General features: G+C 38.5%; 2 protein-coding genes across 5 annotated transcripts; one reads left to right on the top strand and one right to left on the bottom strand.

Moving 5' to 3' along the window:
- The first annotated feature begins 916 nt into the window (after positions 1–916).
- LOC121975698 (GRF-interacting factor 1-like) lies at positions 917–4149 on the top strand. Of its 4 annotated transcripts, XM_042527511.1 has the most exons (6): positions 917–1074; positions 1176–1299; positions 1411–2379; positions 2999–3075; positions 3378–3456; positions 3576–4149. In XM_042527511.1, exons 3-6 carry the CDS (start codon positions 2185–2187, stop codon positions 3930–3932), a joined length of 708 nt encoding a protein of 235 aa, XP_042383445.1. In that variant the 5' UTR covers positions 917–1074; positions 1176–1299; positions 1411–2184; the 3' UTR covers positions 3933–4149. The 4 variants fall into 4 exon arrangements, with proteins under 4 accessions (XP_042383445.1, XP_042383444.1, XP_042383446.1 ...); XM_042527510.1 differs by having other exon boundaries at positions 1176–2379; XM_042527512.1 differs by having other exon boundaries at positions 924–1074; positions 1176–2268.
- A 316-nt stretch (positions 4150–4465) lies between these two features.
- Positions 4466–7533, bottom strand: LOC121975697 (ylmG homolog protein 1-2, chloroplastic-like). The gene is made up of 2 exons (XM_042527509.1): positions 6702–7533; positions 4466–4751 (listed from the first exon to the last, which is right to left on the bottom strand). Exon 1 carries the CDS (start codon positions 7446–7448, stop codon positions 6705–6707), a length of 744 nt encoding a protein of 247 aa, XP_042383443.1. The 5' UTR covers positions 7449–7533; the 3' UTR covers positions 4466–4751; positions 6702–6704.
- Between the last annotated feature and the right edge of the window lie 10415 nt (positions 7534–17948).

Below are 17948 nucleotides of genomic sequence, written 5' to 3'. Positions count from 1 at the left end.
GGAAACTAATTAATTTGAAATTTATTTGCAGGTCGAACCCTTATAGAATGCATTTTATTTTCTGCATAAGTTCGCAGCTACAAGTAATCGAGTTGAAACGAACAAGAAAAAAAGGAAGAAAGACCAAAGTAAACCCTCCTTAAACTGCATTGAAATTCGATAGAAGATCACTGGTGGGCGATTGAAGTGTCTCAGAATGTTTTAATTTTGACTTGTGACCAGTGGAACAAGATCCCTGACACGCTCAATGGAATGGTAGAAGTTGATTTTACCGGTGGTAACTGGTAAAGAACAGATGATGAGATAAGAAGGCACTCAAGGGATAAGAGAGAGGCCAGGCATGAAAAGATGATGCCATGCCATTAGCTAGCAGCCGAGGTGAAGGACATGGCACCACTGCCATAGTTGCAGGCAAAGGTCGCTTTCTTTCTTTCTTTCTACTCTTTCACTCCTTGGCACGAAGGGAAAAACGTGAAGAAAAAAAGAACATGATTCCAATCCCATCCCTTATCTCCCCCACACTTCACACAATGGCCATCCCATCAAACCCAGGCCACGACATGCTGCTCCAGTCCCCAGCAGAGGCCTTTCTTGTTTCACCAACAGGGAGCATCTCAGCCCTTTTTACTTTCTCACCACGCTCTTTGAAAAATGCAAATGCAGCGCTTGTGATCACTGGCTGCAATGCTAAAAGAGGAAGAGCTCCTACTGGAAAGTACATTACTGCACAGCTTTTTCAACTGCTGCACTCGCTGCAAAACCAGACACTGACCAATTTGCCTACGAGCGTCACATTTTGATTCATCCTGTTCATGAGTTTTCTCATCGATAACTGTAATCAAAATTGAAATAGGGGAAAATCCTAATTTTTTTTTTCATCTCATTTAAATTTATCAAAGTCTCAAATCTGTATGCAGCATTAAATACCTGTTCAGCTGTTCTCCACTCTTCAGCTCCACATTAACTTCTTTCCGGATAAATTTGCAGCCTTTTATGAGACTGCACTGCTCGTAGTCCGAAGTTATATGGTGCAGAATATTAACTTTCCATGAGGGAAGTCTGCAAGCCCACGAGGTAATTTTCAAGCTCGATTCTGATAGATGTTTCTCCATCTTCTTCCTGGTGGATGCTCGACAAAAGCATGCATTATTGTGATGCGTGGTTTCCACTCTCAGATCACGCATGATCTATAATCATATCTGCTACTCGCCTGTTCTTGAAGTTCTTCCTGAGAGAGCTCACATGATCCGTGTGCCTCATCAACCTCTGAAACTGGCACAAAGATTTGACCCAACCCAAGTATGCGATGATGGCTCCATTTTTCCTTCTTTTGTCTCCTACTAATTGAGAGATTGGCAAAATTACAAATTACAAAATTTTGGATGTATTCTTAAGCATGCTGATATATAGTTGCAGGACACCTGATTTCTCAAATGCTCAAGTGTGCTTTACCCCCAAACAGACAAAGAAGGGAAAAAAAATCATCATTAATATTTTATCAGAATGCATTTTTATCTATAATTTTTACCAAGAAGGATTCTAGATTTGTTCTTTTTTGAACACTTGAAAGATTCAAATGATTGTTTTAGGATGTATGGTTGCTAACTACAAGTGTATTTGAGGTGAAAGAATCATATTGCAGCAATATTTAAAGTTAAAAAGAATAACTGAATTGCTCTTAGATCAGCTTAAACAGTGAAATATGACATTTAATATCAGAGAAGGTGATGCAAAATATAGAATAGAAATACTTTTTTTTAATAAATAGGAGCTTAAAATGTTTAATTAAAATAGCACTTTTTCATATGGTAAAATGCTCAATATATAATCTATTGGGTCATTTATTTAACTTAAAAGACAAAATTGAGAAATTTAAGTTTTGGATTTTTTTGATAAATAGTCAAGAAATTAGTACCTTGGAATTAGTATATTGCAAATTAGTGAACACATGCAAAAGAGAGTTCAAGATTTGGATGCGACGCCGACCATTGACCAAGCAAAGCAGAGAGAGGGAAAGAAATAACCTCAGTAAAAACACAAAGCCCAAGGCGACCACCTGTTGCCCTCTCGTTTCCTGTTCCTTGTCTCTTACAAGTATAACCCAAAGAGGAGAGAAGAGAAGGCACATTGTATTTTGAAAGGGGAAAAAAGAAAATAAAAAACAAAGGCTGGTTTGAAGAGATCATGCAGCAGCACCTCATGCAGATGCAGCCCATGATGGCAGCTTATGCTTCCCCAAATCAAGTCACCACTGATATCATACAGCAGGTGATCCTTTTCCTCCTCAAAGTTCTCTCATTCCTCTGCTGGGATCTGTTTATTGGAGTGTTTTTTGCAGTGCAGTGGGTGTTCATCAGCTTTATATTGAATGTTGGATGGGTGTGCCCTCATGCTGTGTGATTCAGCTTTTGTTTCTCTTTCAAGAGTTTTGTGTGAACTTTCTTCCTTCTCTTGACGTTTGCTTGGCTATCTCAGTTGATCAAAGTGCAAAACTTTTCTTCCTAATAGGGGAAACAATATATAATATTCTCTTGTTCTTAAAGTAGTTTTTTCTATATTAGATGATTAAAGTGCAATTTTTTTGTTACTGATGGTTGAAAAAAACTCTTTCCAATCTTCTTCTTAAAGTGATCTTTTCTTTGTGAGTTGATTAAAGTGCAATATTTTTTTGTTGCTGTTGGATGAAAGTTTGCTGATCTTCTTATGTTCTACTAATCGCTAATATATATATATTTTTTACAGTTTTACTGGTAACCAAAAAGTCCTTGGCTTTTGATTTTGGATAAACAGTCGTAGATGCACACACCAAATCTATCTTTCTTAATTCTCTCATAACATAAGACAAGACAAAGTAAGAAGAACATACTGTCTTCTCCATAGGATCCTAAAACTGCTACTGTAACTCTGGTTTCATGCTCTTTTTGCCTATTTGCTTATTTCTAGTAATATTATGACAAAATCCAAATATTATTTTGATATTTACTTCTTCATACTTCAGTATCTGGATGAGAACAAGCAATTGATTCTGGCTATTCTAGACAACCAAAATACAGGGAAAGCTGAAGAATGTGCTGAGTAAGTTCATTTTCTTCACTAATTTCATGCGGACATGACCATTTATGAAAGTAAATATAGAACATCCGGTTTAAGGTTTTCTCGATGTTCTTGTTCTAGCATAAGTTTTTCCCTTTTTCCCTCTGATTTGTATGCCATCAGAAAGAAAATATTGTGAGATTGGATCATTTATTATATTACATATTGCATTTCAGTATGTCTAGCTAAGTTTGCTAGCTGCTAGGAACTTAATTAATCAGACCTCAATAGGATCTTGTTAGATCCTATTGAAATATTGACAAACATCTCATCTCCTACTGCAGAAACCAAGCAAAACTTCAAAGGAACCTCATGTACCTCGCTGCCATTGCAGACAGTCAACAAGCTCCGACCCTGACTCAGGTATGCATCATTGCGGTCGGCTCTTACTAAATCCTTCAACTGGAAAATCTATAGTTGAGAGATACGCAATTTATTTGATGACGACTGACGATGAGCATGTCTGTTCATTGTTTTACCAGTTTCCTCCGAATAGTATGATGCAATCTGGCCCTCGATACATGCCACACCAGGCAGCCCAGCAGCTGACTCCTCAGTCCCTCTTGGCGGCCAGAACCTCCATGCTCTATCAGCAGTCGCCGATTTCTTCTTTGCAGCAGCAAGCAGCGCTGCATGGGCAGCTAGGAGCGAGCAGTGGCTTCAACATCCTCCATGGCGAAGCGAGTGTGGGATTCCCCGACTTCGGCCGTGGCAATTCATCGAAGCAGGAAGGTGGGAGTGCATTGTCGACGGAAGGTCGCGGCGGGAACTCAGCGAGGCAGAGTGGCGACGGCACGGAGTCTCTCTACTTGAAGGGCTCGGAGGAGGAAGGCAACTAGTAATTAGTAAAAAAAGCTTGATAGATGTTAAAAATGGCAGACTTGTTACTACTCCTTTTAAGTAGATGGGTGTTTCGAACGGTTTTTCCGGGTTGCGTTGTAGGTTTTTCGTCGACGCCTATGCTGTCTCAATCTGCGATAGATTCTGTGTTGATCTTGTTATCTGTTTGCTGGGTGTGTTTGACGACTTTTTTGAGAAAGAAAACAAGTTTTAGTATTCAATTTTTCAAAAAGAGAGTGAGAGTGATCGATAGATCTCATGTTTTTTTTTATTTAAAAAAGAGAAAATTTTCAGGATCAAATTATATCTAAATATCCATGGAAGCTCACGGAATGGAAATAACGAGCAGCACAATTATTGTGGGAAATGGAACTGATAAAAAAAAATGGAATTTTTAATCAAACAAAAAAATTGTAATTGACTCGTATTAAAATAGCCATTCATGCTAACCACAACTGAAATCGACCGACTAAGCACACGTACTCAATGAATCTTCAAATCGTTCAACATTTTGCAATCAACGAGAAGAAAAGGTAAAATATTTCTACTATATATTTGCTTTCCTTCATAGTCTAAAAAGTCCAGTCAGTATGTGACGCACAAACAAATAGATCAAAACAAAACCAAGTAACACTTCACATCAATCACTCTTCAACTCGACTTAACTCGTGTGCGCGCGCGTGTTATGAGTTATCAGGATCACATAACGTCGATTTATTTATCGACTTCAGACACTGACCAATGTGGACTGACAGAAGTACTACTATCGATGAACTAGACAAACGGCAGCTTCTGAGAAATTTGCTGTTGCAAATATCCTGTGGAAAATAGCAAAAGATGAGCGTATAAGAGAATGAAGCTCGAAAAAAATGGAAATAAAAGTTAAGCTGAATACATGTTACATCTCCATTTAACTACGAATAAATACAAATGATATTAAGACTGATGGGAAACACGAATCAAGGTTAAGACTGAAACACATGCAAAGCAAAGGATGGGTGAAATTATACACAGTACCCATTCAAAATATTTTTAGTGGCCACCTATTCTGGTTTACTGATATGAAAGAAGGGGAAATGATAGCAGTTTCAGAAATATATTATGCAATTAGTGCGTTGCTGAATCAGCAGGTGCATGATGCAGCTGTCATTGTGACACTATGACACAGCCAAACATTAAAATTAGCAAACATTGGAAGAATCACATTGCCATGAAAAGAAATGGCCTGGAACTATGGATGGAGGAGCAACCCCACAAGTGATAATGATGTGAGGTTTGTTACCATTTCACCTTGTGAAATCCCCGAGTGTTACTGAGTGTTTATGATCGAGCCTTGAACAGTCAGTTTGAGGTGTGTTGGCATGTAGATAGTAGGTTGATCATGGACAATGAGAAAAAAAAAAGGTGTCTTGTGCCAATTTCTAAATGCATAAGGTGTTCTTACTAGTTCAACAACTATCACGGTTCGCTATTAGAGTGTGCTATGCAAGAGCAATTCAGACCAAAATGGGTAGATATTTCAAAAGAAGAAAAATAAATAAATAAGAAGAGAGAGAGAGAGATTTCAATCTTAATATTGCATTAAGGGTATAACTTTATTTCAAAGGAGTGATACGAATATATAAACAACAAGAAAGGATAAATTACTTAAAACAATTTGATCTGTGTACTTTGAAAATTTGCAGTTCCATCAGATGAACAACCAGTCAAACTGGAGCCATTGCATGCCTCGTGTGAAAATACCTACCCCTATGCAAAACATTTGCAGGTTTGGATAGAAATGAATTATCTACACCCGACCCACATTTTCTCTCTATTCCTAAATCCAAACAATAAAATTATTCAATTCTTAATGGGAAAGTTGTGTTATCGCAATAACCTTACATGAACGAAATGCCTACAAATGATGTGATGATGCATCATGTTGGCTAAACCCCCAAAAAAGGTCAGATTACCTAAAATTATCAATGTTTATCTCTGCTATTTTTGTTACTTGGCATTAGTTTTTTTTGGAGGGGTAAATGAATTGATATTCTTTTTTCCAAGTTCCATAAATACTTTTAACATTCCTTGAAGGAAAGTGAAGGATTATGCAGTGCTATAATATTGAGAAAATCCACCCCTATATTTAGTGAGTAATGAGATTGCCAATGTTTCCATTTAGAAAAATAAATAAAAAATCAGAGTATCCTTTATAATGTAATAAAGAACTAGAATCGATTAGAACATGCATCATAACCAATATAAGGAATTGCAATTAAGCTAAACCATGAAGTACTGAAAGATAAATGATGGTTCATCAAATAACTAAAATTGTTATCGTTCAAGGACAGTTTATTACTCTTATTCCAAGAATCAAAATGTTTTTGCTCATGAACGACTAGCCTAAGAGCAATTGCAAGTTGATCTACCACTGACGGAAAAAAAAGGCTCCATGCCCATTACACTTAAACATGAAAAATTGGCATTCTTAAAGAAGCCATTGCCTATCTTCTCATCAGAAATCAATTTCATGAATTTCAATTGTACCAACTACCAAACATGATTAAATGAGCAATGATGCCAATTCACATGGCACGAAATAAAAAGATCCAAGCACAGAACATTAGCAAATAGAAAATGGTATCTTTCATGAAAATTATACAAGCATTACCAAGATTAAACTTGCAGTGCTTATCTTCGTTCATCACAAAATCGTTGCAAACGATTGCATATTCTTGACAAGTATAGTTAAAAATGAAAAAAGAATCAGAGAGAAATGCACCTACTTTTTAGTACTTCATCATCCGGCTGCTGTTGAGTATCGATCCAAGAGTTCCCAAGACAGCAAAAGCCAGAAGGGGGCTGACATCGAGGGTATCAAAGACTGGAGGGATGATGTTCCTGAAGAGATTGAGGTAAGGATCGCATAGATCCCTAATTGCAGAAAGGGGCTGGCGATCCCAAGGAATGTTGGGGAACCAACTCAGCAGCACCCTAACCATCAACACCCCGCTGTAGATGTCAAGCCACTTCGCCATCCCTGCGGCCACCACCGTGAGCGGGGTGTTGAGGTATCCCGACGGCCGCGCCACTCGACGAGCAGCGAAGAAGAGGGGGCCCACAGCCCAGGCCAGGTTCCCCTGGAGAGATCGAAGTTGTGCTTGCTCCTCCAGGGAGGGAACAGCCTGAGCAGCGGCCCGCTGGGCGAGGCGGCGGATGAAGGAGAGGATGACTTCGGAGACGGAGAAGGCAAAGGCGAAGAGAGAGGAAAGAGTCCGGGTAGAGTCAGAGAGGAGGGACGAGGAAGGCGGAGGAGCGATGACGGCGCGTGGACGAAGAGAAGCCGGTGCTCTTCGCAGAGGTGGAAGCCCGACGCGGAGGGAACCGTGGGCCGGACCATTTGAAGGGAAACGGACAAGGGACGGAGTTGCAGATGCGTGACGGAGGAGGGAGAGGCGAAGATTAGGGCTCGCCGAGGCGGTGGAGGCGGCGGCGGAGGTGGCGGAGGCGGCTACGGAGACGACCGAGGCCATCGTTGAAATCAACGCTCGATCTTCTCGAGGTAGAAGAAAAGAGTACCGGAGAGAAATAAAGGCCGATCAACAGTTGGGATTATATGTAGATAAAATACGGACGGATGGGATATAAATTGGGAATTGATATTTAAGCCGCTAAAATCTGCTGGGCCGGGCCCAATCTGCTAGACCGAGTTAAACACAATCGAGCCAGTCGCCAAATTTGATCGAGCTAATGTTTATTTGAAGGACTAGGACAATATAGCAACGATTTTCATTATTAAATAAAATTAAACATATACATAAATATATATTAAATTTATTAATATTCATAAATAAAAAATATGAGCCGTTGAGAATAATGACCTATTGTATTCTTTAATAAACTTTTTCTCAAATTTATAAATAAACTTTTTATCAAATTTATAAATAAATAAATTTTCTAAACAAATAAATAAAATTTTAATATCAAATTTACTAACTAATAAAAATATTAAAAATATTAAAAAAATAAAAAAATCAAATAAATAACCTTGAAATAAGATCTCTAAAATACCATAACTAACTAAACTCAAGCTAAATTTGAGTAAACTTGAGTTGCCCCTAGATAAGGGTGTAAATGAATTGAATCGAGTCGAATATATAAAAAAATTTAAGACTTAAATTTGACTCGAAATAGATATATTCGAGTTCGAGCTCGATTCGAAGCTCGAAAAATTAAAAATATTTGATTCGAGTTCGATTTGAATTAGGGCTCGGGTTCAAGTTCGGTTCGAAATATTCGAACATGTTCATGAACTATTAAAATTATTGTTCGAAAATATATTCGAAGGCTAAAAATTTATTTATTTAATATATATTTAACTTATATTAATAAATATTAAGGCTCGCTAGTGGCTCGCGAGCGGCTCAAACAATATAATTTGAGATCGAGTTTGGTTTGAAAAAAGTTCGAACATATTCAAGTTTGACTCGAATTTGATAAATTTGAATACAAATCGAATATTTTTCGAGCCGGCTCGAAAAGCTCGTGAGCCGGCTCGATTCGTTTACAACCTTACCCCTAAGATGTAGCACAGACGGTGGGCGCATAATATCTCTGGTGAAATCGTCAGAGGTCAATTTTCAGGAACTAACGACTTAAAATTTATCCCATCATGTGCCTAACACCTATGTATCTATATATATTTCCCTCTATATTTATAGGATCGACATCAAATGATCATTAATATAATGAATCTATAATTTGTTTTGGTGTAGCAGATCTATAAATTTTTTTTTTTTAGTAAGCCTAGTAAAAAAAAATGTAAACAGCTATCTTAAACAACTTAAATAATAAGTGTAAACATACGTGTAAGTCTTTATTATATTCATATATTTTTTTTGCAACATCCTAAAGTCAAGATCAATTGTTGATATTTTTGGAATAATTTAATCGATGATTTTGAACCGTCGGTTTCGAATCATCGGGTTTATTTAATTCTTTATAATTATTTAATTTATTCGATCATACCATTATAATTTGTTCTATCGTACTTGTGACAATAAAATAGAAGAACTCTACCACAACTATAGATGCACATGAGAAGGGAAAGTGAATCACATAATTTTAAAAAACTTGTTCTTTAGGTTTTGAAACAATATGCGCAATGGAAAATTAAGTAAGAAAGTAAAAGAGCACACGTTTAGTTTTACTTGGTTTGGAGCCTTCGGCGACTCCTACTCTAAGACCCAGGTCTCACGGACCTATCGAGTGTAATCCACTAAGTACCTTTTTCAGAACTGCCGGAAGAGAGAATCGAGTACAAAAAGTGTCGTTGGAGAAGTGTAACACGCTACACTTCCCGATTGCAGAAATTAAGTACAGTAATTAACTTTATTGCCAAATACTATTTGTAGTCAGTCGGCTTGAGCTCAGTGTTTGGGTGGCTTCTCAATGACAGTCGAGCGTAGCAGAGTTGTAGCAGGGCAGCTATAGGAAGCCGGAGCAGTCGGAAGACCAATCAAACGCTTAGAAGCTCGTAGAGAAGGTGTATCTTGAAGCTTGGTCGAAACATCCTTATAGATGGTGTGGAAGGTGTCTTCCAAAGCCTTGAAGGCACCTTCAACCTGTAAAGTTTGATCCCGAACTTATTGCTCCTTATTTATGACAAAATCTGAATTTTTTATCCTTCAAAAGACGCCTTTAATAGCACTGAAGGCGTCTTCCGTGAACAATACGAATACGCCTTCTAATGCTTGAAGACACCTCAGGTACTATTCACCTGAGGCCTTTTCATACCTTTTGCCCTACAAGTTAGGTTAGTTCAACCCAATAATATCTAACCTGTAAAACAATGTTAGCACAATAATGATGAGATTAATTTATGACTTAAACCCTGTCTTCCAGACCAAGATTTAGTCAAAGTCTCAATTTAGGTTTGTTAAATAGACCTAAATTGAATCGACGTCTACTGTCCTCTCAATCGGGATGCGTCCTCACTTAGTCACTTTTCTACAGTGACTTACCTTTACTTACCATGTGTCAAGTTATCTCCTTGACGTCAATCTGACCCACCATGTCTTCTTGCCGGAATCGCACATCTGAGTTTTGCCATTTGAGAATCGCACATCCTGATCTCTTGTCGGTATCACACATCTGAACTTCACCACTTGGGAATCAAACATTCCGACAGGATTTCCTGCCTGATGTCAGATCCTTTTGATTCGTCAAGTTAGTCTACCTTGCACACTCAACAACAAGGTTATAACACTATAACACCTAACTTAACTCACTTGTCATTTTTCAAAACCTAAGTTAGATCGTTAGTATAAATTACACTAATAAACTCCCTCTTTTTAATGCAATGACAACATGGGTTAGAGTTAGAAAAAGATATGCAAAAATAACAATTGATTCAAGAGAAAAAAAACTAAAGAAAGATCAATTAATTGCTATTTTATTCTCTTGATCATTTTAGGGTTAAGGTTTTCAAGTTGAAGATTTAATTTGTCTTTTTCTTACTTAATCCTTACCTTTCCCCTTTGGCATTCATCAAAAAATAATATAGATGAGTATAACAAATTACAAATAGATAAGCAAATAATAATTAGTGCAAAGTAAAAAAAAAAAACTTACAGGTATATCGGAGGGACAATTTAGTACAATTTTTGAAGTCATTTTAACAAAAATTGTTCAAAAGATTTTCAATATTTTAAAAATTGATTTTGCCATATAAACCATTTGTAAAACTAAATTTTGTAAACTGCCGTGGAATCCACCATTTGATCAATACATGGCAGCGGGTAGTAATCCTTCGGACAAGCCTTGTTCAGATCTCGGAAGTCAATTCAGACCCGCCATTTATTACCTGACTTGGAAACTAGCACCACATTAGCTAGCCAGCTCAGGAATTGTACTTCACGTATGTGGTCAACCTTCAGTAGTTTTTCTACCTCCGCTCGAATGATTTGATTTTGCTCCAAGCTGAAGTCTCTTTTCATTTGTTTAACTGGCCAGGAGTACGGTTAGATGTGTAGCTCGTGCTGCGCTATTGCTAGTAAAATGCTCGAGAGCTCGTGCGTCACTCATGCAAACACATCGTGATTTTGCTTAAGACAGGCAACTAGGTCCTTCTTTTTTGCCATCAGGTCAGTGGCTATGAAAGTAGTAGCCTCCGATCGGCTAGAATGAACTTGAACTTTTTCTTTCTCGTCATAGACCAGTGCAGGAGGCTCCTCTAAGATTACATTTACCTATAGCCACTGGGACTTTCGAGAGGCTTTCGACTCGATCTTGACCATCTGGATGTAGCATCGCTGAAAGGCTAACTAGTCGCCCTTCACTTCCCGACTGAGTTCTCGACAGGGAACTTGATCTTCTAGCAAAAGGTGGAGACGACCACCTGGAATTCATTCAGCGCCGGTCTGCCCAATATGACATTGTAGGTGGACGGGGCATCCACCACAATAAAATTTGTCGTTATCCTCCTGAGCGGCTCCTCCCCTAGGGATATGGCTAACCACACTTGGGCGATCGATAAAACTTGATGTATGCCCAAGGGCTGAAGATAGGAGAGATCAGTTATCACTTCCGGAATGCCCAATTACAAGACTACGGGCAAAACGTTTCAAGGAAGCACTAAATGGGCTAATCAAAAAATATTGGGAGGACTATGAGCAAGGAGAAACCAAGATAATCACAACTGCTAGTCGTGGCCTAATCTACGTAATCGGGCATAACCATCCATGACTGGCCGCGCTTAACGGAAGAACGCTAATAAGCATGCAAAACATGGGAATTCGTTCATACATGAAGACTTAAATATTTTAGATTGTTTAATGAAGCATGCAACTTGGGACTCTAATTGTGCATGCATTTATTTTGTTTTGGGTTTCTAGATAGCTTGCATGAGACATGCAACATTGGGACTCTAATTATGTATGTACTTATCTTGTATTTTTCCTTGTTCACTCCCATTATATAAGGGAGGGACATCTTAGTATGAAGCAACTTAGTTTTTGGTGAGATTGTGTGCTCTCTTAGTTCTTGAAAGAACTTGCTGAACTTATCGAGTCTACTTTCGTGGCGTTCAACCCATCAAAACTTATCACCCCTAGGTGTGGTGTTTCTTTCCTTCGTAGGCTTGGTTCGTGCCAATTCTTGGTTACGGGTCAACGCTCACACTCTTGTCGTTTAGTTCTTGGGGGTTCTATTCACCTTTGTCTCGGGTTCCATCACATTTGTTGGTGGGGTTCGTATCATCTGGTATCAGAGCTTCGGTTCAAAGGCAAGTGCAAATCTATCTATCTTTATTTGTTGTTCAGCCAAAAGCAAAAAAAAAATCGTAGAAAAAAAAAGAAAAAAAAAGAGCGCATCGAAAAGACAAAAAAAAAAGAAGAAGAAGAAAGCGCAAAAAAAAAAGCTGCTTGTGTGAATCGAAGTAAATTGTCTTCAACAATTCTTTTCTTGTTTTCCTTATTCTCAAACTTCTACTCTTTTATTTTCTCTTAAAATTCTGCCATCATAAGTTTCGGTGGTATCTTTTGAATTGCTACGTGATATTTTGATTTATTCTAGAGTTTGATCAAGAATTGAGAGATATCATCAATTGAGAGCTACCACCCAAATGTGAGTTGAGTGCTTGTGAGGTTTTCTTTCATTTTGCAGCCATGTCCAACAACCAGGAGGATGGAGCAAATGAGGGGGCTAGGCCACTTCCGAACTTGCAATTACAAACATTGATGGGGGAGATGCAGCGGATGATGAGGGCGGAATTAGAATCTATCCATGATAGGTTGGATCGGGTGGAGGATGGGACACCAAGAAGACATCAACAAGACCGTATTACTAGACCACAACGAAGACATGCCCAAGGGATTGATGTCGAAGAAGATGAAGAGGTTATTGTGGAAGACTTTGATGAGCAAAACTACAATCGAGGCAGGATTGGACATCGAGGAGATAGAAACGGAACTAGAAGAAATAATGATTTAGGAGGGATTAAGATGAAGATTCCAACCTTCCAAGGGAGAAATGACCCAGAAGCTTACTTGGAATGGGAAACTAAGATGGAAATGGTGTTTGACTGTCATGAATTCTCAGAGTTTAAAAAGGTGAAGTTAGCTGTCATTGAATTCACTGATTATACTATTGTTTGGTGGGATCAAGTGGTGATGACTCGGAGAAGAAACAGAGAGCAACCTGTGTCCACTTGGGAGGAGATGAAAGTGCTCATGAGAAGGAGGTTTGTACCCAGCCATTATTATAGAAGCTTATATCAGCGGCTTCAAAGGTTATCTCAAGGCTCCAAAAGTGTGGATGAATATTTCAAGGAGGTGGAGTTGTCCATGATCCGAGCTAATGTCAATGAAGATCGGGAAGTCACTATGGCCAGGTTTTTACATGGTTTAAACCCAGAAATTACTTATATTGTTGAATTACAACATTATGTTGAGCTGTCAAACATGGTCCACCAAGCACAAAAAGTGGAAGAACAACTCAAGAGGAGAGGATTGGCTAGGAAGGGACAACCAATGATTACTCACGGCACATGGCGGACAGCTCCAAGAAAGGAGGAACAACCTCAAAATAAGACAAAGTTTGAACCCTTCAAGAAGCCCAAACCTACACCATCTACTACTCAAGGTAATCGCGAGCCCATTTCCTCCAAAACTCGTGATATCAAGTGTTTTAAATGTCAAGGGCATGGTCATATAGCTAGTCAATGTGTGAACAAAAGGGTGATGGTAATAAACGCTCAAGGTGAACTTGAGTCGGAAGATGAGGATGAAATAGTTGAAGAAGTGCCACAAAAAGAGGACAGTGATGATGAACAACATGCTGTTATTGGAGACTTATTGGTGGCCCGACGAGTTCTCAATCTACAAGCTAAGGAGGAAGAAGGTAATCAAAGGGAGAATTTGTTTCATACCCGTTGCTTTGTCAATAACAAGGTTTGCAGTGTTATTATTGATGGGGGGAGTTGCACCAATGTGGCAAGTACTGATTTGGTGGAGAAATTATCACTACCAACTCGGAAACATTCACGACCTTATCGACTCCAGTGGCTAAATGATTGCAGAGAAATCAAGGTAACAAAACAAGTCTTGGTAGCAATCTCTATTGGCAAATATGAAGATGAGCTGTTGTGTGATGTCGTTCCCATGCATGCATGCCATCTATTGTTAGGAAGACCTTGGCAATTCGATCGAAAGGTAACACATGATGGCCATACAAATAAGTATAGTTTTACTTTGAAAGGGCAACCTATTATTCTTGTACCGTTGACTCCAAGACAAGTTATGGAGGACCAGTTGAGACTACAAAAAGTAAATGAAAAGAAGAAAGAAAAAGAAATTGAGAAAAAAGAAGAAGAGGGAAAGAAAAATGAGAGGAAAGAGACAAAAGGAGTGGGCAAGGAAAAAAAAGGAGAGAGAAACAAAAATATTTTTTATGCAAAAAAAAGTGAGATTAAGCGAGCTTTGTTTTCAAATCAGCTGCCCCTAATCCTTTTGTATAAGGAGGCACTCTTGAGCACTAACGACCTTAACAATTCTTTGCCTAGTGTTATTGTTTCTCTCTTACAGGAATTCGAGGAGGTCTTTCCTGAAGAGGTTCCGCATGGTTTACCTCTCATTAGAGGAATTGAGCACCAAATTGACTTCATACCTGGTGCCTCCATTCCGAATCGACCTGTCTATAGAAGCAATCCGGAGGAAGCAAAGGAACTTCAGAGGCAAGTTAATGAATTATTAGAAAAGGGGTATGTTCGAGAAAGCATGAGTCCTTGCGTCGTGCCTGTGTTACTAGTTCCCAAGAAGGACGGAACATGGAGGATGTGCGTGGATTGTCGAGCCATCAACAACATCACGGTAAAGTATCGCCATCCAATTCCTAGGATTGATGATATACTTGATGAATTGCATGGTTCTTGTGTGTTCACAAAAATTGATCTTAGGAGTGGATATCATCAGATTAGGATGAAGGAAGGTGATGAATGGAAAACTGGTTTTAAAACCAAACATGGCTTATATGAATGGTTAGTAATGCCTTTTGGCTTAACTAATGCTCCTAGCACTTTTATGCGTTTGATGAACCATGTTTTGTGTGCTTTCTTAGGAAAATTTGTAGTTGTGTATTTTGATGATATTTTGATTTATAGCAGAAGCTTAGAAGAGCATGCTACACATTTAAGGTTAGTTTTGAGTGTGCTAAAAGAAGAAAAGCTTTTTGCTAACCTCGTTAAATGCTCCTTTTGTACGGAGAAAGTCGTGTTTCTTGGTTTTGTTGTTAGTACTAAAGGCGTTGAGATGGATGAGGAAAAGGTGAAAGCAATCCAAGAGTGGCCAACACCGACAACAATTAGCCAAGTGAGGAGTTTCCATGGTTTGGCCAGCTTCTATCGACGATTTGTTCATGATTTTAGCAATATTGCAGCTCCTCTTACTAAAGTCATCAAGAAAAATGAGTCATTCAAGTGGGGAGAGGAGCAAGAGAGGGCCTTCAACACTTTGAAAGAAAATCTAAGTTATGCTCCTTTACTAATCCTACCAGATTTTTCTAAAACCTTTGAAATCGAATGTGATGCTTCTGGTGTTGGTATAGGTGCTGTGCTTATGCAGGAAATGAGACCCATTGTTTATTTTAGTGAGAAGTTGAGTGGAGCCACTCTCAACTATCCCACATATGACAAGGAAATGTATGCATTGGTGAGAGCATTGGAGACATGACAACATTACCTATGGCCAAAAGAATTCGTGATTCACACAGATCATCAATCTCTAAAGCATTTGAAGAGCCAACATAAGTTGAACCAACGTCATGCTAAATGGGTAGAATTCATTGAGACATTTCCTTATGTGATCAAATACAAGAAAGGAAAGGAGAACGTAGTTGCTGATGCACTATCTCGAAGGTATGCTTTACTGTCCACTTTAAATACGAAGTTACTTGGATTTGAATATATCAAGGATTTATATACTAACGATACTGATTTTTCTGAGGTATTCAAAGCATGCGATAAGGTTGCATTTGGTAAGTTCTATAGGCATGATGGGTTTTTATTTCGTGAAAATAAATTGTGTGTGCCTATGTGTTCTTTACGTGAATTAGTCACTAGGGAAGCCCATGGTGGTGGATTGATGGGTCATTTTGGCGTTACTAAGACTTTAGGGGTTTTACAGGATCATTTCTTTTGGCCTCATATGAAACGCGACGTGGAAAGAATTTGTGAGAAGTGTATCACTTGCAAACAAGCTAAATCTAAATTGAAACCCCATGGCTTGTATACTCCTTTGCCTATACCTAGTGAACCTTGGACTGATATTTCAATGGACTTTGTTTTGGGATTACCCCGGACCAAGAGGGGGAGAGATTCAATTTTTGTTGTGGTAGACAGATTCTCTAAAATGGCGCATTTCATTCCATGTCATAAAACCGATGATGCATCACATATAGCTGAATTGTTCTTTAAAGAGGTTATTAGGTTGCATGGCATGCCTAGGACCATTGTCTCTGATAGAGATGCAAAATTTTTGAGTTATTTTTGGAAGACTTTGTGGAAGAAATTAGGAACTAAATTGTTGTTCTCTACTACTTGTCACCCCCAAACTGATGGGCAAACTGAAGTGGTCAATCAAACCTTGTCCTTTTTACTTCGTGCGGGCATTAACAAGAATTTGAGAATATGGGAAGATTATCTACCTCATGTTGAATTTGCTTACAATAGGGGCATACATTCTGCGACTAAATTTTCTCCATTTGAAATTGTTTATGGTTTCAATCCCTTGTCACCATTATATTTGATTCCTTTAGTTGTAAGTGAGCATATAAACTTAGATGGTAAGCAGAAGGTCGAATTCGTAAAGAAGATTCATGAACAAGCACGACTGAATATTGAGAAAAGAACTCAGCAATACATGCAACAAGCTAACAAGGGGTGCAAGAAAATTATGTTTGAACCAGGAGAATGAGTTTGGTTACACCTCCGAAAGGAACGATTTCCGGACAAACGTCGTTCTAAACTTCTACCTCGAGGGGATGGCCCATTTCAAGTGTTAGAGCGCATCAATGATAATGCCTACAAACTTGAACTACCAGGTGAGTATGACGTACATTCTACTTTTAATGTTGCTGACTTATCCCCGTTTGATGCAGGTGATGATTTGAGGACAAATCCTTTTCAAGAAGGGGAGAATGATGTATGCCCAAGGGCTGAAGATAGGAGAGATCAGTTATCACTTCCGGAAGGCCCAATTACAAGACTACGGGCAAAGCGTTTCAAGGAAGCACTAAATGAGCTAATCGAAAAACATTGGGAGGACTATGAGCAAGGAGAAACCAAGATAATCACAACTGCTAGTCGTGGCCTAATCTATGTAATCGGGCATAACCATCCATGACTGACCGCGCTTAACGGAAACACGCTAATAAGTATGCAAAACATGGGAATTCGTTCATGCATGAAGACTTAAGTATTTTAGATTGTTTAATAAATCATGCAACTTGGGACTCTAATTGTGCATGCATTTATTTTGTTTTGGGTTTCTAGATAGCTTGCATGAGACATGCAACATGTTGGTTGCTACTCGGAATACCTAATGATTCCACTGTATAAAAATTTTGTACAAAGGTCTGAACCTTTTCCTAGTTACGATGTGTTCTTTTAAATTAAACTTGGATTGCCTGCGGAACTTAACACGTTTGATCCAAAGTTTAATCTATTTGTTTTTTTAGGTTTAGACTTGGATCTCCTGCGGAACTTAGCACGTTCGATCCAAATCACCTAGGTTATTAATTCCATTAAATATTAATTTCCAAAATTGGCTTCCAGGACTGCATGGCGAGGCACATGGCCTTCTTGGATATGGGAACAACCACCACCGCCTAGACAAAGCCTTTTAAGGAAAGCTAATATTTAATTTCCTTAAATAACTTTAGGTCAACCGAAAAGAACAATCAAATCACAAGGAAAAGAAAAAAAAAAGAACACAACATCGAAAACAAATTCGAAATACTAGAATCGCATGCCTCTTGTA

The sequence above is a fragment of the Zingiber officinale genome, chromosome 4B (assembly GCF_018446385.1).
Source record: "Zingiber officinale cultivar Zhangliang chromosome 4B, Zo_v1.1, whole genome shotgun sequence".
NCBI classification, from domain to species: Eukaryota; Viridiplantae; Streptophyta; class Magnoliopsida; order Zingiberales; family Zingiberaceae; genus Zingiber; species Zingiber officinale.
The sequence above is the reverse complement of the archived record's forward strand: the minus strand, read 5'-3'. Positions and strand labels throughout refer to the sequence as shown.

What these genes read in the sequence shown, in the direction of transcription:
- LOC121975698 (XM_042527511.1), top strand. Translation starts at nt 2,185, where the DNA reads ATGCAGCAGCACCTCATGCAGATGCAGCCCATGATGGCAGCTTATGCT. An exon ending in AAAGCTGAAGAATGTGCTGA is followed by an intron (nt 3,076 to 3,377) that starts GTAAGTTCATTT and finishes CTCCTACTGCAG; the next exon opens with AAACCAAGCAAAACTTCAAA. An exon ending in AAGCTCCGACCCTGACTCAG is followed by an intron (nt 3,457 to 3,575) that starts GTATGCATCATT and finishes TTGTTTTACCAG; the next exon opens with TTTCCTCCGAATAGTATGAT.
- LOC121975697 (XM_042527509.1), bottom strand. Translation starts at nt 7,448, where the DNA reads ATGGCCTCGGTCGTCTCCGTAGCCGCCTCCGCCACCTCCGCCGCCGCC.